The 25,277-nt window shown below is 44.3% G+C and overlaps 1 protein-coding gene and 1 long non-coding RNA gene across 7 annotated transcripts in view; one reads left to right on the top strand and one right to left on the bottom strand.

Annotated features, from left to right (window-relative positions):
• LRCH2 (leucine rich repeats and calponin homology domain containing 2) overlaps positions 1–25,277 on the top strand; it is a 198,039-nt gene that overhangs the window by 97,028 nt on the left and 75,734 nt on the right. For all 3 annotated transcript variants that reach the window (XM_077448439.1, XM_077448510.1, XM_077448599.1), the window contains 2 exons: positions 10,379–10,424; positions 12,566–12,676. In XM_077448439.1, coding sequence (XP_077304565.1) covers positions 10,379–10,424; positions 12,566–12,676 — 157 coding nt within the window. The remainder of the gene's footprint in view (positions 1–10,378; positions 10,425–12,565; positions 12,677–25,277) is intronic.
• LOC143924385 (uncharacterized) overlaps positions 1–25,277 on the bottom strand; it is a 90,136-nt gene that overhangs the window by 21,934 nt on the left and 42,925 nt on the right. For 3 of the 4 annotated variants that reach the window (XR_013261862.1, XR_013261866.1, XR_013261867.1), the window contains exons 2-3: positions 1,992–2,151; positions 854–908 (exon numbers count right to left, since the gene is read on the bottom strand). This is a non-coding gene — a long non-coding RNA (uncharacterized LOC143924385). The remainder of the gene's footprint in view (positions 1–853; positions 909–1,991; positions 2,152–25,277) is intronic. The other variant, XR_013261872.1, reaches the window with a different exon arrangement.

Below are 25,277 nucleotides of genomic sequence, written 5' to 3' on the forward strand. Positions count from 1 at the left end.
GTCTCTAAAACATTTCCATTCTAACTGCACCTTCCCAGGCTTCCAGGTCGGAACAGAGGTTTGTTAACCACTACAGCACGCTGCAGAGTTTCACCCAAATCCAGGGAGAATCCCAAAATATACCATGTTACGGGTACCCTGTTACATTTCTCAAGCCTCTCCCTCTCTGTTCCTTTAACCCTGAACTACGTTTGTCTCTGTGATTTAATGCTAATCCACTTGCATTAAAAAAAGTAGGGGAAATGTTTTTATTTTAGAAACATACTTGCCTAGGTGGATGCAGCATCTGTCCCCAACCGACTCTAACTTCAGAGCTCAAACACAGGTAATCGCTCGGGTCTCACAGCTCCCTGAGCGGAGAGCTGGTGACTGTCAATCACTGGTGTCTGCTCTGTCCTTTTAGCGATCACTGGAGCGCTGTGTTGTGCAGGGACTGGTAGTGATTGGCTCAGGCTCTTAGTGGCTCACTGAGAGTCTGAGTCATGTGATGGTCCGGGCATGTGGGAGCATCCCGACCATTTAGTTGCGATCTTTCCTGTGCCTAGACCGACTCTGATGTCAGCCGACAGCAGGCTTTAAACCGCTGTTTGCTGAAAACAGGTCACAGGAGTACAGAACGAACTGCACTGCTGTGATCCACAGGAGGAGTACAGCCAAACCAGCTTTGACTGTACTTCTCCTTTTAAGACTGTAAAGCCACAAGACCAGATATATATAAAGTCAAATCTACGGGCCAATAGATAGTTGTTGGCTTTTCAAGGTAAAAAAACATTGTGTATGTTATGTCAAAAACAAGTTTCTAGTTTTTGGATAGAGTACGAAAGATAACACTGAACATTTACTACTGTCTTACCCTTACTTTCTGTCCTGCTAACAATGGTTTCACCAGTCAGGTAACAAGGGAAAATCTGCAATACAGACGGAAATGAAAATTAAACTGTGTAGGGGTCTAGTCGTCACCAACTCTACTAAAGAAAGCAAAATCATTTTGATCTCTTGTCGGTGTTGCTGTAGAGCGTTCCCCTTACTTTGATAACGTTTTGTCAGCAGTAGTACAGGAAGTGAGGGCAAATCTCTGTAATGAAGCCCTGGATTGCCAATAAAATCAGACCTGTCTTCAAATCCTTCCCCACTTTCCAAAATTAAGAAAATAAGTTTTGACTGGACAAACACTTTAAGAAAGGGTAAGCAAACACATCCCTATATAGAAAGTAGTTAAACATGCTAGTGTTTTATTGAATAAAGCTAATTTTATAGATTTGATATCCCTATACATCTCCACACACTGCATATTCCTGTTTAATAGACTTAATGATTGACTCACCACTCCACCAAAGCACATTAAAGTTCGTATCAGTCCAAGGCTAGGTTCACATATGTATATGTGTGGTTGATGCATTTTTGTGGCATGTTTTTTGTGCATGTTCAAGTGCGTTTTCATGCCTTTTCGTGCATTATACTTTTTTTTTTTTTTATAAGAGGACTGGTTGTTAACCTTAAAACCATACCGAAAATACACCAAAATGCTTGTATGTGCATGGGGGAAAAAAGTCTCTGCATCTTTTCAGTGCAGGAAATTACATAGCAGTGAATGAGACCCATAGGAAATAATTTTAAATGAATTGTAGTGCATTTCTGTGCTTCCGCAGATGCACTAAAGACGCACAGATGTGAACCTAGCCTAATATATTTGTTGATCAGTGCTTAAGTGACTGAGTGTTTTACTTATTTTGCAAAGCTACACAATGTTTATTCTTTAAAATGTTATTATTTATGATGTCATTATATATGTGCAAGTATAAAAGTCTTCTGTAGCACCATAACTTTCATCCATATTTTTTCATCTTTACTATAATGTTGTTTGTACTCTACTTTTTATTTTATTAAGAGTGGCTTTCAGTAAATGTCTAGCCATAGACGTGATGTGTCGTTCCAACGAAAGAGAACATTTTAATCTTTTGTAGCCACTGGGGATAACTGTGTTAATTTACCACATCAAAACTCTTGCTCCTGAGGGTGCTGTGATCTTTATTAATTTCTCAGATAATGCATCAGAGGGAAAGCCTTCGGGTTTGGCCTTTATAGAAACAGTCATTCATCTTCCAGGTGAATTTCCAAGAGCGCCTCACAGTATGCTTTTGAAGCCCCATCCTAAAAACAAAAACGGTATATTTAACTTGATGGAAAAAAAAATCCTCAATGACCACATGCAAAACAGATCCTGCATTTAAAACCTAAATGATTCATAAAATAATAAAACAATTATATCGGACAGCCAACGTGTTGGGAGGGGTTTGTATTGCTCCCCTCCCAAATCAGCACTACAAAACAAATGTAGAGGAATGTATAAAAAAAAGAAAAAATACATCTAATATTATAGCTGAGCGATTCTGGCTAAAATGAGAATCACACTTTTTTTGCTTAGAAGAAAGATCGCGATTCTCTCATGATTCCTGTGGTGTAACCTTATCTTTCGCATTATACAAAAAATGAGCTAACGTTACTGTTTATTTTTTATTTTTTTTAGTTCATTAACCACTTGCCGCCCGCCATATAGCAGTATGATGGTAGCAAAATGGTTTCGTTATCCTGATCGGACGTCATATGACGTGATCAAGATAACAACCCGGCACACTACTGGGGGCAGTATTCCTTGGGCCTAGGAGGCGGGTGACCGGACATCCGCGATCGGGGGACCACCTCCGGCGGACCTCTCATAATTTAGGGCGCAGCTTTGTGGCCTATCGACCGGGTGCTAGGTGGGTGGACCCGGGGCAGGTGGCAGAAGCCGCTGATTTCCGTTTTTTGGGTGTCTGCCCTCCGTTCAGCGGCTCGGATTGGTCTGGTCCCCCCACGGCCATGCAAACTCGTGGCAGGCGCCCGAAAATTTAGGCTGCGGCTTTTGCGGCCTGCTACGCCTCGTGGCTGCCTTTTACCATAGGGGCGGGCTGTGGGGGCTCTGAGGGCAATCTTTTTGGGGGTCCTTTAGGTGGGCCCGGCATGGGTGCTCCTGACGCTCCCTGTGAGAGGCCTTGCCCAGGGGCCTAAGTGGGGCCTCGCGTGGGTGGCATCCGTCGGCGCCCCCTGTGTGAGGCCTCGGTCAGCGCCCCCCCTATGTGGGGCCTTGGTCGGCGCCCCCCTGTGAGGGCCCTCGGGCAGTGGGGGTCTCAGTTGGCAGCCCCTCCTGAGTTTTGTGGTGGCGCTTAGGCATATAGCCTAGTAAATGTCACCCCCGCCCTCCACTACCTCCTCTGTCTTGAACGATCCTATATCTGGCTCTGCCGCCACAGACGTGGCCCACCTTGCGGGGTTGGTGGCCATGCTCCCTGTCCTGCCAGGGAGTGAGGATGATTAATCCACAACTGCAGTGGTGCACGAAAAGGCGCTGGTTGGCGCACTTATTATATCTGTGCGGGAACTTTTCAAGATGGGAGGATGCAGCGGTGGCTGCGGCAGAGGGCCGGTTCCACTTTGGCACCCATAAGCTATCTTGCACAGTGAAAGGGTTGCCTTCTCCCTCTTGTTTTGTTAGGTTTGTCCATGAAGACTAGGAGTGTCCACAGTGCCCCCTTGTGCTTCCAAAAACGCTTACTGTGAGGTGACCCTTTGAGGAGTCCCTCCTTCAGAAGTGGACTGCTCCACCAGTAGTGGACCCCCTATCTCTAGGCTGCTCAAGGCAACTATGATTCCAATAGAGGAATCTCTGGCTTCTAAAGATCCAGCTGACATACCTGGAGGGGGAACAGAATACCCCTGTATTGTATTGAGAGGTAACCACCGTCTGCGTGGGTGGGGTGGTGTCCTAGGACTGAGCTCTTGTTGTTAGATGCTGGTGGAATCCAGACTACCGAGCAATATTCTGGCACTTTGAGTGATCAGACTATGTCTGGATCATGGATGGATCGACTTTGGGGGCTCCATGTATGGATCCAGTTGGAAAATGCAATGGCGGTGGCTTATGTCAATCACCAGGGTGGGCCAAATAGGGTGTTGGCAGCCCTGGCAGTTGCTAGTATCTGGTGGGCAGAAAGTCTCGTTCTGGCCCTCTCTGATGTACGCATTCCAGGAGTGGAATTCTGACAGGCGGATGCTTCAGTCGGGTAGGATTGGACCACAGGTGGGCCCCTCCCCCAGCTGTGTTTCATCGGATATGTCTCCGATGGGGTAGATCTGTTTGCCTACTGGCTGAACAGAACGGTACTAAGGTTTCTTGCAAGGTCATGGGATCCTCTGGTGGGCAACTCTCGCTCTGGTGGCCCATGAAGCCAGTAACGTTTGCTCTACGCCTTTCCTCCTATCCAGCTTCTGCTGTGACTTTTGCGCAGCATCACGGCCACAAGGATTCCTGTCATTCTATTTGCTCCGGATGGGTCCCGTTGGTCTGGGTACGCCGTTCAGGTGCGCCTGGTCGCCGATGTTCTTTGACAACTGCCTCTCATCTACTGTCCCAAGGGCCGTTCTTCCATCCTGCTTTAGATTTGCTGGTTTTAATGGCCTGGCTATGATGAGCCAGGTGCTGCAGTTCCGATGCTGCTGATGGCTAGGGAGTCCACCTCTAGGAGGTTCTACCTCCTGGATGTGGAAAGAGTATTTATCCTGGTGTGAGTCATCGGCATTCATCCCCGTTCTTTCTTGGTGGCTCCAATTCCGATCTCCCTACACTGAGGGTTGAGCAGGAATGGGCCTCAAGTACCATCAAGGGCCAGGTGTCAGCCTGGGTGGTGTTCTTCGGTGTCCCCTGGTCTCACACTCCCTGTTGCGTACCCTTTTTTTTTTTATTCGAGGGGTTCAAGGTCTGTTTCCACTGGTGCGGTCTCTTCTACCGCTGTGGGATCTGAAGTGTGATTTTTGGTTCTACAGAAGCCTCTTTCAAAATATTTGGGAGATTCCACTGCTTACTCTGTCTTGGAAGGTGGCCTCTTGGTGGCTTTCACTTCTGCTCGCAGGGTGTCAGAAATGGTAGCGTTATCTTCTCATACACCTTACCCAGTGTTACACGAGGTTAAGAGGGTTCTTCGCCCGTTTCCATCCTTCCTTCTTAGGATTTCCCTTTGAATAAGGATATTGTGCTATGTTCCTTGTGTCCCTGGTTGACACATCCTAATAAATTTGCTTTATCTACCCTGGATGCAGTTTGGCGGATTCGGGTGTATTTGACAGCCACTGAGTCTTTTTGGTGGTCAGACTTGCTGTGATCATGGACGGGCCAAGAAAGGGGCTGTCTGCTTCTTCTGTGACCATTTCTGGATGGATAAGACAGATGACTCTGGCCTATTCTGTGAGGGATCGGGTTCCTCTTTTTCCCTGTAATGGCTCATTCTTCTCAGGTGCCTAGTGCTTCTTGGGCCTTCTGTCATCAGGCATCAGTTGCGCAAGTTTGCAAGGTCGTCGGTGTACACTTTCACAACGTTCTACAAAGTGGATGTGTTGGCATTTGCGGATGCCTCTTTTGACCGCAAGGTTTTGCGGGCTGCTGTTTAGAAGGTCTATTCCCTCTTGAAGGGGTATTGTTCAGGTTGGGCTCCTTTTACCTGGTTGGTTCTTGTGTGAGCCTTGGGATTTTTCATTGTCCCACCCCTCATGTTTGGTGCTGCTTTTGGGGAGTCCCTATGGTTCTGACTAATGAAGTGCTGTGTCTGTCAATGAACGAAAGAGAAAATGTGATTTTTGACTTACTGTAAAATCATGTTATGTTCCCGGGAACAAGATTCTGGGAAGACGTCCACCCAGAAAAACACGACCACGCTCTAGCCTTTATAGGGATTTTGTTATGATCCACAAGATGGCGCTGCACATTTAATTTCCCCCCCTTTTTTTTTTTTGTTGATTGGGAACAACTGTTTGCCTTGATTATTGGGAATGCGCTTTTACCAATGGTTGCACATGTCATGCTTTCATTTAACTATGGTGAGACATGTTTGGTTTACCAATGGATGTAAAGGTCCTATGGGGCAATGCCTCCTTGTCTGTGGGACTATTTAAAGAGCAGCATTAGGCATGTTTTCGTACCCCTGATGATTTCCTTTATGACGAAACGTTCGCCGGTATAGTCACGTACACAGGCGTGATCGCTGCTTGAAACTTCCTGTATCCTGAGTTGCTGTGAACCTCCTTATGTATACCATCCACAGCCATAGGAGAGCCACGTCCAGATTTCCTTCTCAGCGGATCAGAGATCAACCAAGTGCTGTTTGACCTCTCTGAGTAAGAGGTGTCGCTGGCTTTCTGATGCAAGCCTCCATTTTTGATTATGGTGATGGGTGTCACGTCATCAGGTGTATGATCGTCATTTCCAAGCACTCTTTTCTCCCATGGGACTTTCTTTGATGGAATCCAGCTCTATATGAATTTTTTGTTTGCATTATTGCTGTTATTTCTGCTAAAGGAGGCTCTACTAAACACTGATGTGATTTTTCCATTGGGGTGCCCAAATTTATGCACCTGTCTAATTTCATTTTGATGCATATTGCACATTTTCTGTTAATCCAATAAACCTCATTTCACTACTGAAATATTACTTATATGTCCTTCAGTTTGATCAAAATGAAATTGCTGATCCAAACGCCCAAATATTTATAAATGACAATCATGGAAATTGTCAGGGCCCCTAAACTTTTTCATACAAGTGTGTGTATATATATATGTGTGTGTGTGTGTGTGTGTGTGTGTATATATATATATATATATATATATATATATATATATAATATTTTACACATACGTATACAGTGCCTTGCGAAAGTATTCAGCCCCCTTGAACTTTTCAAACTTTTGCCACATTTCAGGCTTCAAAACATAAAGATATAACATTTTTATTTTTTGCGAAGAATCACCAACAAGTGGGACACAATTGTGAAGTGGAACGAAATCTTATGGTATTTTTATCAATATTCTTTTTTATCTAGTAATGGCGGCGATCAGCGATTTTTTTTTTTTTTTGTCATGACTACGACATTATGGCGGACACATCGAACATTTTTTGACACCATGGTCATTTATACAGCAATCAGTGCTATACAAATGCACTGATTGCTGTGTAAATTACATTGTCAGTGAAGGGGTTAACCACTAGGGGGCAGTGTAAGAGTTAAGTATGTCCTGGGGAGTGTTTCTAACTGTGGGGGTTGGGGGGGGGGAGTGGCTACGCGTGACACGTCAATAATCTCTGCTCCCAATCACAGGGAGCAGAGATCAGTGACACTGTCACTAGGCAGAACGGGGAGATGCTTGTTTACATTAGCATCTCCCCGTTCTTCCTCTCCGTGAGGTCATCACTGGTATCCCCATGGACATCGAGTCTGCAGGACCTGCGACTCGAATCACGTGCACGCTATGCCATGGCGACAAATTTAAAGGGACTTACAGGCCCAGTGTGCCATTCCGCTGACATACATCGCCGGGAACCGTATAATAAAAGTAACCGAAAATTGATATGAGAAGATGCCTTCAATTACCAGAACTTGAATGGTCTTGGTAGAAAGAGTTGCCAAAAAATAAATAAAAAATGGGGAAAAGTATTTTGTTACAACATCACAAAAGACAGGCACTTGGGACAGGCATATTGGCAATAAGAGAATTTTTTTTTTATTTTTTTTTTGTTTACAAACGATTTTTATTTGGTACATAAATGTAGTACAAAGAGTAAGCATAGATATAACATAGTAAATGCAATGGATGTCAAGTTATACATAGAAAAAGATAATTTTAAGACCGTTGAATTACTCTTGATGAATTTGGTGTGTTTACCCATGGTACCAATGATCTGTAAATATTATTATTATTATTTTTTTTTTTTAACAGGAGCCTGTAGTGTAAAGCATTGCACCTGTGATCATTGGATGCAGTGTGGGGCTCCTGCAGACACTTCCTCCAGCTTTCTATTCCTACCTCTATACAGGCTTTCAGTTAAAAAGCTGGAGGGGAAGTATCAATGGACTACAAGTGCGCTGAGGCACACTATAAGTGCCTATTAACACCTGTTGTGGTGGGACTGCGTTGGGTGGTTATTCTAGCACAGTCCCACCAATTAACAGTGCAAAATGCCTTGTCTCCTATGTAGCTGGTTCACACCACTGTGTTGCGGTTGTGTCTGCTGAAAAAAGTACAGGCCATAGTTTTTTTTTTTTTTCCAGCACAGTGCGGGGCAATTCACCGATAAATGTACTAGTCCAAGGAAAAGACTCACCCAAACTCTTCTGCTATATGGAGGTTTATGAGCTGCATTGGTGCACTGGCTGTGTAGTTCACTGTGGGTCCATAATAGAAGAAATCGCCGGCAACCCAAAGCTTCTTCATATAAGGATTTTATTTGGCACAATAGCAGTGTACAATCCGCATGATGCTAATGCGTTTCGGCCGAAACCTTCCTCATAGCATAAGTTAACAGCATTTAAAATCAAACCATTTTGTTATAAAAGTTTGATTTTAATGATAACTTTGGCTGTAAGGAAGGCTTTGGCCGAAACATGTTAGATTTATGTGGCTTGTACAATGCTATTGTGCCAAATAAAATCCTTTGAAGAAGATGATTTGGGTTGCCGGTAATTTCTTCTATTATAAATACTATAAAACTACAAGTCTGTCTGCTGTGATGATGGATGGGACTTGTAGTTACGGTAGTTAATTTACAGATCATGCACAGATTTAAATGTGACAGCAGCTGCGGGATAGAGGAACCCCTGCACACTGTCACGGGGAAGTAGGCTTAGGGACATGGTACAGCCTACATATGAGTGTAACATGTTCCTAAAGGTGAACCTGACCCATATACACTTGAATGTACTGGTTATGGAAGAAAAGCGCATAAAGAGAAGAGTGCAGTGTATTTATGACTTCAGAACAGAAATAAGGTGATCAAACGTGTGAGGAATGTTGACAGAACTAAGCTAGGCTGAGTTAGAAAATAGACCTAAAACATAATGAGTAGAAAATTTGAAAATAGAAGATGCTGGGATTGGTGAACTGTGGGAATAAAAAATAAGATCAGCGTATGGTTGGAAAAAAGAATATAATGGGTAGTGTTGAGAAATGTGAAGAATATGATCTCAGGGTGAATGACACTGTATAATAGAAAATGTATACAATTAAAACAAACAGAAAAAGGGGGTGAGAATTGGTGAATGAATGTCTGAAGTGACAAAAAAGATTTCTATGTGGACTTTGGAGTGTACTTAAAGAGGAGTTCCACCCAAAAATTAAGGGAAAGTGATCCCCTGACATGCCATATTTGGCATGTCATTTTTTTGAGGGGGGGTTCCATCTCCCACTTCCTCCTGGGGCACTGCGGCACCGGAAGTAAGTTTGCCTCTCCCGCCTCCCTCTCGACAATCATCTGGGACACGCCACAGGTTCCAGATGATTGCCCAGCCAGTCACAGCGCAGCTTGCGCATGCACAGTGTGTGCCTAGCTGTGAAGCCACAGCCGGGCATCCACAGTGACAAGGCCGGCGCTGCAGAGGGGAGGGGGAGACGAGCGGGGCTTCATTCCCCCACATTGCTGGACCCTGAGACAGGTAAGCATCCGGTTTTTAAATGACAGCAGCTGCAGTATTTGTAGCTCCTGACTTTTGTGACTTTTAACTTTTAACTTTTTTTTTTTTTAAGTTGGAACTCTGCTTTAAAGCATTTGTAAAGGTAATTTTTTTTTTTTTTTTTTTTAAATTAAAATACAGAACCTATTATACTGGTTTCGCACATAGCAGCCCTTATGGCAAGCTGCTTGCTATGGGAGCACACCTACGGGCTCAATCCTGAGCCAGGCTGTGTGCGTCTATTGACATGCACAGCCTGGCTCAGCCCTGCTTTCTGCTCACAGAAAGTGTACTGAGACCCATGGATCTTTAAAACATAATTGAGGACAAACCTTTTTTAGTTTTAGAATGAATGGAGGGAAATGATAATGCCTGTCAGTTGTTTGTTGTCTGTATCACGCTTGGGCTCGGTTCACACCAATGCAGTTTGATTTTGGCTTTTTTTTGTTTGTTTTTTGTGAAGTAGTTGAAAACTGTAAAAAGCGTACTCGTGCTGCATTTCAATTAAAGTGCTTGATACTGCATTCTGACTGCTTTTTCAAATTGGCAATCAGAGAATGCAAGTCTAGGCTGCTCAGTTCTAGTAGAGTTCCTGGTCTGCAAGTCCTTTCGGTGATGCTGGAAACCTTTCCCATGTCAAGCTGTAGCTCAGATCTTTATTGTCTTTATTGTCTTTTTGTTAGACTTCAAATGTACTGAGGGCACAGGAGGCGAGGGAATACTTATTCTCCATACCTTATGTGGATACTCAAATGTCAGATCTATCATCTAGTTTACACTGGTAGGCAGGGATTTCTAGTTGTACAGTTTTTCTGGTACTTATGTGATGTATTGTGTGCTCTTTTTAGTGGCCCATCTGGAGATCACTCACAATTATCACCATGCAGCTGGCCGGTAAGGAAATACTTGATACATACATTTGATTCCCAAACACCCTGAATGTTTGCTGTCCAGAAACATTACTATATGGCTTGTTTTGTGTAGCTTAAGCTCATTCAGGCTGGCAGGTTCCCCAGTGTGGCTTATTCAGGACCATACCTTTGTGATTGCTACAAATAAGCCACATTGGGGAACCTGCCAACATAAGTCCAACATAATCCTATTTAGCTTGTAGTGGGTAGCTTAAAGTGGTTGTAAACCCTTACATATACCCAGTGAAGTGACTGGCCTCAGGTGATACAAAGAGATAAAACGAATCCTCTTGCATATCTTGTACCTGTTTACCTGCAATCTTCTCTACATCCACTTAAAGTCAAGAATTTCCAAGCTTGTCTGAGTTCAGAGAAAAACAAATGGGTGGAGAGCAGAAATTACACTCTGCAGAGCTTAGTGAGGGGAGCTGATTGGAGGTAATTGACACAGGCTGTCAATCATCAGGAGGTCCCTCCCTGTCACCTTTTTTCTCTTGGTGTCAGAAAAACATGTCAGAAATGATTAATGCTGATAGCAGAGTAACAAAGCAACAACCAGAAATGACAGGGGTTTATTTACTAAAGCTGGAGAGTACAAAATCTGGCTAGCTTCTGCATAGAAACCAATCGGCTTCTAACTACAGCTTGTTCAATTAAGCTTTAGCAATAAAACATGGAAGATCATTGGTTTCTATGTAGAAGTGAGCCTAATGCCGCATACACGCAATCAGAATTATGGTTGGAAAAAGTTCTGATGATTTTCCCAACGGAATTCCCACAGGATTTCGCTCAACCTGTCTTGCATACACACAGTCACACCAAATTCCAACCATCAAGAACGCAGTGACATACAACATGTACGACGGGACTAGAAAAAGGAAATTCAATACCCAGTAGCCAATAGCATCCGCCTCGTAGTCCAATCTGAGCATGCCTGAGTTTTGGCGTGTCTGAATTGCATACACACGATTGGAATTTCTGATAGCAAGTTTCTCGGACGGGAAAATTGAGAACATGCTCTCAAATTTTTGCTGGCAGGAATTTGGGCAGCTAAATTCCGCTGGAGCATACACGCGGTCGCATTTTCCGATGAAAGGCTCTTATCGGTCTTTTGCTGGCCGGAATTCCGATCGTGTGTACGCACCATAAGTTTGCACTCTCCAGCTTTAGTTAATCCCTTTGTGTGCAAAAGTGAGAAGTGCACACTAGAGAGGGATATGCTTTGTTCATATGCATGTCTGAGGATTACAGAGATAAGATATTGTATTTTAATTACTGTAATTAATACAGTTAGTGGCAATATTAGGAGAATGGAAAAACAAACGTTTGAAATGGGGTTGTTGTGGTCAGAAGCCCCATTTCTTTACTTCAGTTTCTGTTAAGCTTGTGACTGCAGATAACATTTTGATTACATCATGTCTGACCCTCTCTTGCATGACTATTGTTATTACCTGCTGTTTTTTTAAATGATTTTGTTGTATTTTCTCTATAAACAATTGTTTTGATAAAGAGTTCTTTAAGGTTCTTCAGACTTCCAAAATTAGTAACATGGAGTTTTAAATTTGAATGTGTGATTCAGGGGCACGAGAAATATGGAAACATTGACTACACCTTCTATATTGCAAGAGCAAGCTGGCCTTGTGTCACTCGGTGAAACTTTTAAATCCTTTTTCCAAAGTTTAACTCCAAGGGTTTAACACATCTGTGTGCTGTGCCTAACTTTGGCTGCAGATGTATATTTGTATTTTACACTTCTTGGGAGCAAATTGGCAGCCAAAAAAGTGTATTTGCTTTTCAGGTGTGACTGTTTTTTTATTTTTTATTATTATTTTATTAATTGGACAAATATTAAAACGTGTTAGGCTTGTAAATGAAATCTGGAGAAAACCTAAAGTAGTTGCCCATATCAAATATTCAGGTTTAATACTTTATAAAGGGAAGGAATCTGATTGGCTGCTGTGCGTAGTGGTTCTTTTTCTCGTTTTTTGTTTTTTTGTACATCGGCTCCATTACAGCCTCTGTGACTAGAAACTGTTTACTTTGGGAAGCCACACGTGGGCTAAATAGATTTACTTTGCATAGTCCGTTTCTCATTAATATCCCTTTTCTTGGCTATTTCTGCAGGGAGGAGAAAAGGAAAGGAGTCATGAACGAGGCTGGTCAGTAGCAGAGAGTTCTGTGTGGCAGACAGAGGAAAGGCGAAGGTCTAAGCAGACAAGGAAGGAATATTTCAAGGTATTTGAATATAAAATACAGTGTCCTTCACATGTTGCTTTTTATTAAAACTTGTATGCATTTTTCTTGGTATTTTTGCTCTGTTAACGTGCTATTTTTTGTTTCTGTATTAATTATTGCACTTCCATATGGAGCTGATCAAGTTATCACTGCCCTTGAAAAGCAGTCCATGTGGATTCCTATGGCTTTGGCTTCTGAACAATTTTTATAGAGCCATTTGTAAAGCAAGTTTTTACAAAGCTTTCCAGCAGTCTCAAAGTCCTTAAAAGCAACCTCCAGTTTTTCTGTTTGTATGCTGGAAAAAATCATTAAATTGACACTCACTTTAACCCTTTCTTGACCAGATGGCACTGAAGTTTGCCAGGACCAAATTTATTAGCATTGGTTAAATTGACAATACCTCTATAATTAATTTGCCTATCTAAGTCTTTTTACAGGTAAGACTTTTAAATGTATGGTGTTAGCACGTCTGCCCATGAATTTCTACTATGAATTAACAATTGGATAATTTTTTGTTGTTTTATTCTTGTTTCAGTCCTATTTGTTTTGCTTTTTTTTTTTTTTTTTTTTTTTTTACTGTATTTCACATACAGTTGGTTGCTTTTTACAGTGGCAGTGCAGTTATCCTGTAAATTAATTTATTTAGACTGATTCAATTATTATTCAGCATCACTGTTGGGCTTAAAGTGTTTGTTGATCTATTTTTTATGGGGTTTTTTTGCATTTTATACAGCACAGTGCTTGTGCTGTGTATTTTGGCCCCCTCTATCACCTGAAATACCTGGTCCTGGACCTGATCCTGACAGTTTCTGCCCTCCCCTCTGTACACTGACCACGATATATCAGGGCTGCCGAGCCCTGAGACCATTGTCAGTGTACTTTGTCTCTGTCATATGCTGCTATCTGCAGCTCTCCCTTTGTCTCCCTCTGTCCTCCTCCCCCCTCCCATACCTGCCTGTCAGATCTCACTAGCTCTGCTCTGCTCCTCTCCCCACTGCTTCAAAACTAACTGATTATTATATCATCCCCTCTGTCAGATAAAAGGCTGTGTTCTAGTGCCTGTGCTTTTTGAAATAAAAGCTGATTTCTACCTAATTTAACAGTGTCTTCCAGCGACATGCCTTCAGATGACTCCAGGCTCCCTGCTGCTCTCCTCCCCAGCTGACGTCAGCAGGGAAAATCTCTGCCCCTCCCACTGGAGCTATCAAATGGGGAGAGCTGAGAGCCTGGAGTCATGTGATTGCTGGAAGACGCTGTTAAATCGGGTAGAAATCAGCTTTTTTTTTATTTTTTTTATAACGCACAGGCACCAGTACTCAGCTTTTTATGTGGCAGAGGTGATGATATAACGATCAGTTAGTGGCTTAACTACTTTAATGTACACGGGACTTTTTAAACCCTCTTCTGAATGATTTGACTTGACAAATAGTGACTGACATTTTAAAAACATCTGTTTTCCTGCGTTTACATGTCACCTTTAGCTGCGATTGTATTTTAGAGGCATTTTTTTTTCTTTAAATAGTAAAAAATGTATCTCCAACGCCTGTGAACGAAACTCAGCTAAACGTAAGTTACTGCGTTTACGAGCTGTTACAGGCATTTGCCGTTTCAAATGCCTCTGAACATCCGTCTTGAACTTGTTTTTTTTGCTTTCCAAACAATGCTTCTAAACTCAGCTGCCTAGAAATGACTATAAACGACCCTGTGTACATAAGGTAACATAGAGGAGAGTTCTGGGGCAGTTGGAAAAAAATACCTAACTGCTCCTAAACATCTATTTACCAGCAGCAGTGTACATGAAGCCTAAATGACACCTAACTCCCGCAGTTTAATCCTTTTTATAGAACCCACAATTCCATGACATGAGATTTGGCCTAGTATCTCCCCAAACCTCATTTTCCTATTAACCTCAGCTGCAGTTTAACAGTCATGTCACTAGGTGGCAGCATTGGCCTACAAATCCTTTACCGTATATTTATATATAGATATGTGTGTGTTATATGTATATAAAGCGAGATAAAATATATATAGTTTTTAACAGCCTTACACCCCTTAACACCCTAGAATCACAAGTTTAGTTTCCAGAAGGGGACAGGACCTGCATTTAAATTCAGGCTTATACCCTCATCTACATGCCCCATATCTTCAAGTTTTCTCTTTTTTTTTTTTTTTCTCAGTTTCTACAAAGATGTATACACCTCCCAAGGGAATCTACAATGCTATTGCATGCATGCTATGAAATTTAGTTAAATTAATTTGAATTTATGGCACTTGCACTTGGCCACATTATAAGGCGAGACTGCTGCACTAAATAGTCCTGAATACTGGACCACCACAAATTCTATAAAAATATTACGCTGTCACTTGAAAGTGTCACATGTGAACCAAAAATGTAAATAATATTATTTGATACCTTCCAATATCATATATCCACTACCAAGTTAATAACAAAATATAGTGTAATTCATGTATGAAAATATACTTAATAAACATTCCATCCCATAAAGTGCAAAAAAATTTCACAAGTGAATAAATATAATTAGTAAACCAATAATTCATAAACAAATAGAATAAAAATCTAAATAAAGTGCATCCAAGTGCACGGAAAGTGCTCTGCGCTGAAGGTTTATATGAAATTGCTTCTGTATCACAACTGTGCTTCTCAGGGCAATCAGGCTGCTTACATGACCAGAAGATCTCACAAAGGAGATCATAAGTGCTTAACCACTTTCAGACCGGACCATTTTGCTGGTAAATGACCAGAGGTCTTTTTACAATTTCGCACTGCGCTGCTTTAACTGGTAATTGCGCGGTCATGCAATGTTGTACCCAAACAAAATTTGCGTCCTTTTCTTCCCACAAATAGAGCTTTCTTTTAAAGGTATTTGACTGACTCTGCGATTTTTATTTTTTGCGATATAAATGTAAAAAGACTGCAAATTTTGAAAAAAAATTATATTTTCTACTTTTTGTTATTAGAAAAATCCAATAAACTCAATTTTAGTCATACATTTAGGCCAAAATGTATTCAGCCACATGTCTTTGGTGAAAAAAAAGTCAATAACTGTATATTTATTGGTTTGCGCAAAAGTTGTCACATCTACAAACTAAGGTACGTTTTCTGGAATTTACGCAGCTTTTAGTTTACGACTGCCTATCTCATTTCTTGAGGTGCTAAAATGGCAGGGCAGTACAAAACCCCCCCAAATGACCCCATTTTGGAAAGTAGACCCCCTAAGGAAATTGATAAGAGGCATGTTGAGCCCATTGAATATTTTATTTTTTTGCCTCAAGCGATTGAATAATGACAAAAAATTTTTTTTTTTTTTTTTTTTTTTTACACAAAGTTGTCATTAAATGATATATTGCTCACACATGCTATGGGCATATGTGAAATGACACCCCAAAATAAATTCTGCTGCTTCTCCTGAGTACGGGGATACCACATATGTGGGACTTTTTGGGAGCCTAGCTGCGTACGGGGCCCCGAAAACCAAGCACCGCCTTCAGGCTTTCTAAGGGCGTAAATTTTTGATTTCACTTCTCACTACCTATTACAGTTTTGAAGGCCATAAAATGCCAAGATGGCACAAAACCCCCACAAATGACCCCATTTTAGAAAGTAGACACCCCAAGTTATTTGCTGAGAGGCATGTTGAGTCCATGGAATATTTTATATTTTGCCACAAGTTGCGGGAAAATTACAAACTTTTTATTTTTTTATTTTTTCACAAAGTTGTCACTAAATGATATATTGCTCACGCATGCCATGGGCATATGTGAAATGACACCCCAAAATAAATTCTGCTGCTTCTCCTGAGTATGGGGATACCACATATGTGGGACTTTTTGGGAGCCTAGCCGCGTACGGGGCCCCGAAAACCAAGCACCGCCTTCAGGCTTTCTAAGGGCGTAAATTTTTGATTTAACTTCTCACTACCTATTACAGTTTTGAAGGCCATAAAATGCCAAGATGGCACAAAACCCCCACAAATGACCCAATTTTAGAAAGTAGACACCCCAAGCTATTTGCTGAGAGGCATGTTGAGTCCATGGAATATTTTATATTTTGCCACAAGTTGCGGGAAAATTACAAACTTTTTTTTTTTTGTTTTTTTTTTTACACAAAGTTGTCACTAAATGATATATTGCTCACACATGCTATGGGCATATGTGAAATGACACCCCAAAATGAATTCTGCTGCTTCTCCTGAGTACGGGGATACCACATATGTGGGACTTTTTGGGAGCCTAGCCGCGTACGGGGCCCCGAAAACCAAGCACCGCCATCAGGCTTTCTAAGGGCGTAAATTTTTGATTTCACTTCTCACTACCTATTACAGTTTTGAAGGCCATAAAATGCCAAGATGGCACAAAACCCCCACAAATGACCCCATTTTAGAAAGTAGACACCCCAAGTTATTTGCTGAGAGGCATGTTGAGTCCATGGAATATTTTATATTTTGCCACAAGTTGCGGGAAAATTACAAACTTTTTATTTTTTTATTTTTTCACAAAGTTGTCACTAAATGATATATTGCTCACGCATGCCATGGGCATATGTGAAATGACACCCCAAAATAAATTTTGCTGCTTCTCCTGAGTATGGGGATACCACATATGTGGGACTTTTTGGGAGCCTAGCCGCGTACGGGGCCCCGAAAACCAAGCACCGCCTTCAGGCTTTCTAAGGGCGTTACAGTTTTGAAGGCCATAAAATGCCAAGATGGCACAAACCCCCCCCAAATGACCCCATTTTGGAAAGTAGACACCCCTAAATTTAGGGGTACACTAGTGAGACTAGGTAATAAATGGCGGGTGCCCTGAAACTATAAAAAAATAACTAACCAACCAGCGTCACCTGTAACAGTTATATGGTGATCACTGGTGAAAGGGTTAACTAGGGGGCAATCAGGGGGCTTTATGCGGTAGTATATGGGGGTCCCTGGCGCTATAAAAAGCTGCGGCGAACCTAAATACCTACCTGCCTAACTAGCGTCACCTGTGACACTAATACAGCGATCAGAAAAACGATCGCTTATTAGGCTGGGTTCACACTGGAGTGATGCGGGAACGCAACGAATCCGCGGCGGGTTCCCGCATCGCATGCCTCCCGGCGGCAGTTCACACTGCCCTATGCGAACTCCTGGGAGTGTCAGTGAAATGTTAATGACACCCCCAGATCAGTTCGCATATTGCAGTGCGATCTGCAAACTCGGATCGAATGGTGTGAACACCCATGCGATCCGATTCTGCTGCGGACCAAAAAAAAGGGACCCGTGCGAATTTCGGGTGCGGCGAATGGCTGAACTCGAATCGCAGAGATCGGATGTGATTTGCACTGCAGTGCGGTGCGAATCACATCCGTTCTCATAAACCGCTGCAATGTGAACCCAGCCTTAGTGACACTGGCGACGGGGGGTGATCACGGGGTTAAACCTTTATTGGGGGGGGGTTAGGGGGGTACATTAGAACTAAAGGGGGCTAACCCTAACTGCCCTAACAGTTATTACAGTCACAAATGACACCAATGCAAAAAAAAAAAAAAAAAAATGCATTGGTGTCACTGTGACTGGGGGGGGCAGGGGTAATTGGGGGGGTGATCGGGGGTAAAGGGGGGGTGTGAGTGTGCCTGGCATGTTCTACTGTGAAGTGTCGTGTTGGTGCAACTCACCGATCCTCTCTCCTCGGTGCCGGAACGAAAAATACCGACACGGAGGAGAGATTACATCACTTCCTCTCCTGTGTTTACATTACAGGAGAGGAAGTGATGCAATGCTTCACTCCCATTCGTCAGGAGCGATCGCGAGGGGGTGGCCATGAATGAATGGCCGCCCCCTCATCCCGGATCGCTCCTGCACGGATAACGACTGCCGCTGGCACCGGGGGGGGGGGGGCCCGATTGGGCCCCCCACCCGCGGGAAGGCAGGGACGTACAGGTACGCCCATATGCCTGCCCGTGCCATTCTGTCGACGTACATCGTCGTGCGGCGGTCGGGAAGTGGTTAAAGGTGTTCCCCTCTGGATGACTGACACTTGCCTTTGACCAGTCCCTATTTGTTGTGGTATATTCCACAAGCCAGGTCCTGCATGTGCATGGATTAGAAACAATCCCATCGTGTAATGTAATATCAAGTAGAACATCATTACTGCTGCAAAGGACGAGGTAAGTAAATCCGATCTCTGAAGATCTGGGTAATGTGGATGATGACTGGGTCCATTGGCTTCTGGAGCGTTGAGGCAATGGATGAGGAGGTCGCTGGAAGTTCTCTACATTCAAGGAATGCTAATTCGGCACTTGGATGGGTGTGGTGTTTAGAAACGTAAAGAGTTGTAAGGCAAAAGTTTTTTTTATCTTAATGCACTCTATGCATTAAGATAAAAAAAAAACTTTTGTGTGTAGCAGGCCCCCCAGCACTTTCTAATACTTACCCTGAGCCTCATCTCTCTCCCTTGGCCATCCGGGACTCTTCGCCTGATTGGCTGGGGCACAGCCGTGGTGCCATTGGCTCCCATGGCTGTCAATCAAAGTCAGTTAGACAAACGGGAGGGGAGGGTGTGAGGCCGGGTTAGGGCTCCATGTCTGAATGGATACACAGAACACGAACTCTGCTCCGGTGCCCCATAGCAAGCTGCTGGTCTATGGAGGCACTCATCAGAAGGGAGGGGCCAGGAGCAGCAAAGAGGGACCCTTTTTGGGGAAGAGGGAAGAGGAGGATCCGGGCTGCTCTGTTTAAAAGCAACTGCACAGAAGAGGCAAGTATAACATGTTTGTTATTTTTATTTTATTTATTTTTTTAAAGCAAGACTTTACAATCATTTTAAATAGAGCTTGAAGGAAATCTGGATGGTATAGTGTGAGAGCCCATTCACACAGGGGCAACTCCTGATCCGACTTCAGGTCGCCCCTAGTCGCCTCAGGTCGCCTCAGGTCGGACAACATTTAAAAAGCAATGTAAGTGAATGAGAGCCGTGTTAATGCACGCTACTGAAGTCGCTCCGACTTCAAAAAAGGTTCCTGTACTACTTCTATCCGACTTGTAGGCGACCGGTACCCATTGATTTCAATGGAGGTCGCCTACAAGTCGGATCTCCGTCTATACGGAGGCGACTTTGACAGAATTATCAGCTCTCAAGAGGGAACTCCACGGCAAATTTCTGAAAAAAAATTGGCGTGGGTTCCCCCTCCGAGAGCATACCAGGCCCTTAGGTCTGGTATGGATTCCAAGGGGAACCCCCTACGCCGAAAAAACGGCGTGGGGGTCCCCCCCAGATCCACACCAGACCCTTATCCGAGCACGCTACCCGGCCGGCCAGGAAAGGGGGTGGGGACGAGCGGGCGGCCCCCCCCCCTCCTGAGCCGTACCAGGCCGCGTGCCCTCAACATGGGGGGGTGCCTTGGGGGAGGGGGGGCGTGCGGCCCCCCCCACCCCAAAGCACCTTGTCCCCATGTTGATGAGGACAAGGGCCTCTTCCCGACAACCCTGGCCGTTGGTTGTCGGGGTCTGCGGGCGGGGGGCTTATCGGAATCCGGGAGCCCCCTTTAATAAGGGGGCCCCCGGATACCGGCCCCCCACCCTATGTGAATGAGTATGGGGTACAATGTACCCCTACCCATTCACCTGTGAAATAAAGTACAATAAAACACACAACACAGAGAAAAAGTATTTTATTGCACAGCCGGGGGTCTTCCGTCTTCGGGGGTCTTCTCGCCGGACTCCTCCGCTATGTGTGTGTAGCTCTTTTGCCAGCGGAGGAGTCCGGCTTTCTTCCTCCCCGCCGCCGGCCTCTTCTCCCGACTTCGGGGGTCTTGTCCCCCTCTTCGGCTCTTCTGCCGGGCCACCGCGCCTGGTCCGGTGGCCCGGTCTTCTGTCGCCGTCTTCCGTTCTTCTGTCGCCGCCTTCGGTTCTTCTGCCGGGCCACCGCGCCTTCTTATAGCTCTTTTACAGGCGGTGGCCCGGTCTTCCGTCGCCGCCGCCGCCTTCCGTTCTTCTCCTTCTTCTTCTCCTGGAGATGTTGACTCGACGAGCTCTCCGGCCACAATGCCAGGGACGCGCTCCGCTGCCTCTTATATAGGGACAATGGGGCGGTGTCACATGGGTTGATGTCACATGGGTTGGTCACATGGGTTGATGTCACATGGTGACCCCGCCCCCTTACCATGTGACATCAACCCATGTGACCAACCCATGTGACATCAACCCATGTGACACCGCCCCATTGTCCCTATATAAGAGGCAGCGGAGCGCGTCCCTGGCATTGTGGCCGGAGAGCTCGTCGAGTCAACATCTCCAGGAGAAGAAGAAGGAGAAGAACGGAAGGCGGCGGCGGCGGCGGCGGCGGCGGCGGCGACGGAAGACCGGGCCACCGCCTGTAAAAGAGCTATAAGAAGGCGCGGTGGCCCGGCAGAAGAACCGAAGGCGGCGACAGAAGAACGGAAGACGGCGACAGAAGACCGGGCCACCGGACCAGGCGCGGTGGCCCGGCAGAAGAACCGAAGAGGGGGACAAGACCCCCGAAGTCGGGAGAAGAGGCCGGCGGCGGGGAGGAAGAAAGCCGGACTCCTCCGCTGGCAAAAGAGCTACACACACATAGCGGAGGAGTCCGGCGAGAAGACCCCCGAAGACGGAAGACCCCCGGCTGTGCAATAAAATACTTTTTCTCTGTGTTGTGTGTTTTATTGTACTTTATTTCACAGGTGAATGGGTAGGGGTACATTGTACCCCATACTCATTCACATAGGGTGGGGGGCCGGTATCCGGGGGCCCCCTTATTAAAGGGGGCTCCCGGATTCCGATAAGCCCCCCGCCCGCAGACCCCGACAACCAACGGCCAGGGTTGTCGGGAAGAGGCCCTTGTCCTCATCAACATGGGGACAAGGTGCTTTGGGGTGGGGGGGCCGCACGCCCCCCCTCCCCCAAGGCACCCCCCCATGTTGAGGGCACGCGGCCTGGTACGGCTCAGGAGGGGGGGGGGCGCCCGCTCGTCCCCACCCCCTTTCCTGGCCGGCCGGGTAGCGTGCTCGGATAAGGGTCTGGTGTGGATCTGGGGGGGACCCCCACGCCGTTTTTTTCGGCGTAGGGGGTTCCCCTTGGAATCCATACCAGACCTAAGGGCCTGGTATGCTCTCGGAGGGGGAACCCACGCCAAATTTTTTTCAGAAATTTGCCGTGGAGTTTCCCCTTGAGCTCATTCTCTGCTTGGCCGCGGCAAAAGTCGCCTGGCCTGGGGCGACTTGTAAGTCGTCCCAAGTCGCGCTTGAAGTCATCACAAGTCGTTTTGAAGTCGTCCCAAGTCACCGCTGTCAAGTCGTGTCCAAGTAGCCTGATCAAGTCGCCTACAAGTCGTGTTGCCCCTGTGTGAATGGGCTCTCAAGGTCTTGTTTTCTTTGTGGATCAGAGCATGTAGGAAATACAGTGAGGGGGGAAAAAAGTATTTGATCCCCTGCTGATTTTGTGTGTTTGCCCACTGACAAAGACATGATCAGTCTATAATTTTAATGGTAGGTTTATTTTTAACAGTGAGAGACAGAAAGCAACAAGAAAATCCAGAAAAACTAATTTAAAAAAGTTTAAATTGATTTACATTTTAATGAGTGAAATAAGTATTTGATCCCCTATCAATCAGCAATATTGTGTCTTCTATACAGGTAACAAGATGAGATTAGGCACACTCTCTTAAAGGGAGTGCTCCTAATCTCAGCTTGTTACCTGTATAAAAGACACCTGTCCACAGAAGCAATCAATCAGATTCCAATCTCTCCACTAAGGATGAGCTCATCGCATGGGCCACGTGCACAGCCCGCCAGGAAGTCAGCACAGCTCTGCGCTAATCACAGGCAGTGAGACATTGCCCCGATGCGTGGCTGCAGAGATCGGGCATTGTCTCACTGCCTGTGATTAGTGCAGTGCTGCGCCAACTTCCTGGCGGGCTGTGCACGTGGCCCTTGCGAACACGTCTGAGCTCATCCTTACTCTCCACCATGGCCAAGACCAAAGAGCTGTCCAAGGATGTCAGGGACAAAATTGTAGACCTTCACAAGGCTGGAGTGAGTGACAAGACATCGCCAAGCAGCTTGGTGAGAGAATGACACAACAGTCGGCCCCTCCGTCTGGGGCTCCATGCGAGATCTCATCTTGTAGAGTTTCATTGGTGGAGGTGCTTCAGCAGAATCCTGGTTACACGATTTGGGTGTTATTTTTCATTACACATTGGACCAACTGATTCACTTTCTATGGGACTTGTATGGACTGCTTTTCTGGCTATATACACATTGAATGAAATTTATTCATGACATTTTCATTTTTCATACTTGTATTTATACACTTGATGAGTTTATTTGTTATTTATGTATTATTATTCACTTGAATTTATTCACTTATTTATTTATGATAATATTGTGGTAGCACATTTTGTGGTGTTTCTTTCACATATTGATTAATTTTGATTGATATTTTTATGATTATTTTTTTATTTTTTCTATTTAATTAATGTTTTTGGATTATGTATTTATTTGCATGAAGAATCAATTTTCTTATACACTTTACTACATTATTTTCACTCCTCTGAGTGAAAGTGTTGCATTCACTTTTTTCTTTTGAATTTTTGTTCTCACTGAACAACCATTTTTTATATATTTAGTGTATCTTTAGCGCAGCTCCCCACTGTATACAATTTTGACTGTCGTAGGTATAATGATTTGAGCTGCTGCTTAGAGGATAGGTATTTGAATAGCGCCGTTTCCCCTCTTTTGTTTCTAAGGGTACCAAGTACTACGTGATGTTTTGTGAAGGGGTCAAATCCTTATTTACTCAAATAACCTTACTTCTGGGTTATTTTTTTTGTTGTTCTGTCTCTCACTATTAAAATAAACCTACCATTGACATTATAGACTGATCATTTCTTTGTCAATGGGCAAATGTACAAAATCAGTAGAGGATAAAATACTTTTTTCCCTTACTGTAACCCCATCAGTAAGGCATCATTTTGGTGGATCAACTTTAAGGTCAGCTTTCTCCTCTACTATAAGTAAAGCTTAATGTACACGGGACATTTTAAAACTTCTCCTGAGCGATTTAACTTGATAGTATACCAACGTTTAAAAACGTCTGTTTTTCCGCGTGCGCATGCTGCATTTAGGCGCGTTTGCATTAAGGCGGTTTTTTTGTTTGTTTTTTTTTAAATAGTGAAAAATGCATCTATGCCTGTAAACAAAACACGGCTAAACATGAGTTACCGCGTTTACACGTGTTTACAAGCTGTTACAGGCATTTGGCGTTTCAAATACCTCTGAACATCTGTCCTGAATGCATATTTTTGCTTTCCAAAAAATGCTTCTAAACTCAACTGCCTAGAAACGACTATAAACAACCCTGTGTACATGTACTGATAAGATAATATAGAGGAGAGTTCAGGGGCAGCTAAAAAAACATGCCCCACTGCTCCTAAATGTCAGTTTACCAGCAGCAGTGTACATGAAGCCTAAGGGTGTTCCTGGATAAATCCAGAAGAATCTGAATATGAACGCCATCAAATTTCACTAAACCCATACACAGTGTATAATTTCTTCTTTTTCCACATAACAATGTATCCCTCATCGCAGATCTTGTGGGGGTTCATCACACGTGATTTGCTGTCCACCGACCCGATAGGGCAGCACAGTGGTGTAGTGGTTAGCACTCTCACCTAGCAGTAAGAAGGGTCACTGGTTCGAATCCCAACCACGGCTCTACATGCCTGGAGTTTGCATGTTCTCCCTGTTTCTGCCGGGTACTCTGGTTTCCTCTCACAAACCAAAGACATGCAGGTAGGTTAATTGGCTTCAGTCCAAAATTGGCCCTAGTATATGAATGGGGACCGTGGATTGTAGGCTCCTTGAGGGTAGGGGTCAATGTGAGTGTGTAATGTACAGGGATAGGGGTTGTAGACACTCAGGTTGAACTGGATGGACTGCTGTCTTTATTCAACCTTACTAACTATGAAACTATAACTATGAAGCTATGATGGACTCTATCCAGCTCTAAATGTTCTTTGATTTCCTTACCTAAGACTATGTTCAGAATGGCGATGACAGAAGTCTTGATATCAGTCTCAGGGATTCCTCATAATCTGATGTTGTTGTAATGGCTTTTTATTCTCTTAGTCTTCAACTTATATTTTTAAGTGAGCAGGTTGTTGCAAATGGCCGGAGCAAATTTGCTAAAGTGCAGTTATAGGAGTCTTGTGCATGATAGATAACTCCACAGCCGTCACTCTAGACTCTGACAAGTTGTCATCTAACTCTGCCATAGAAAAAGCCCTCTAGCCTCTGTGCCCACTTCTCCTTAGAGCTTATTTAGTAGGTAGAAGCTGCAGATCTGATTTAGTTGCAAGCAGTTGGAAAAGTGCTTGCATGTCGGCAGACATGTAAAGTGGTGGGGTTGATCCATCCTGTTTATCAGGACCGTTTGCAGATGTCATGGGAGTAGCAGTGGCAGCAGACAGCGGAGGGGCTGTGGTTGGGGGAGAATGAGATCCTGACTGAAATTTTCAGATAGAGGCTTTTCTTCATCTGTTGTGGATACATGGTGTCCGCATGAAGCAGGAGGTGGCGGTGCCATCC

The sequence above is a fragment of the Lithobates pipiens genome, unplaced genomic scaffold, assembly GCF_037356315.1.
Source record: "Lithobates pipiens isolate NorthernLeopardFrog02 unplaced genomic scaffold, aLitPip1_a1.2 Scaffold_1, whole genome shotgun sequence".
Taxonomy (NCBI): domain Eukaryota; kingdom Metazoa; phylum Chordata; class Amphibia; order Anura; family Ranidae; genus Lithobates; species Lithobates pipiens.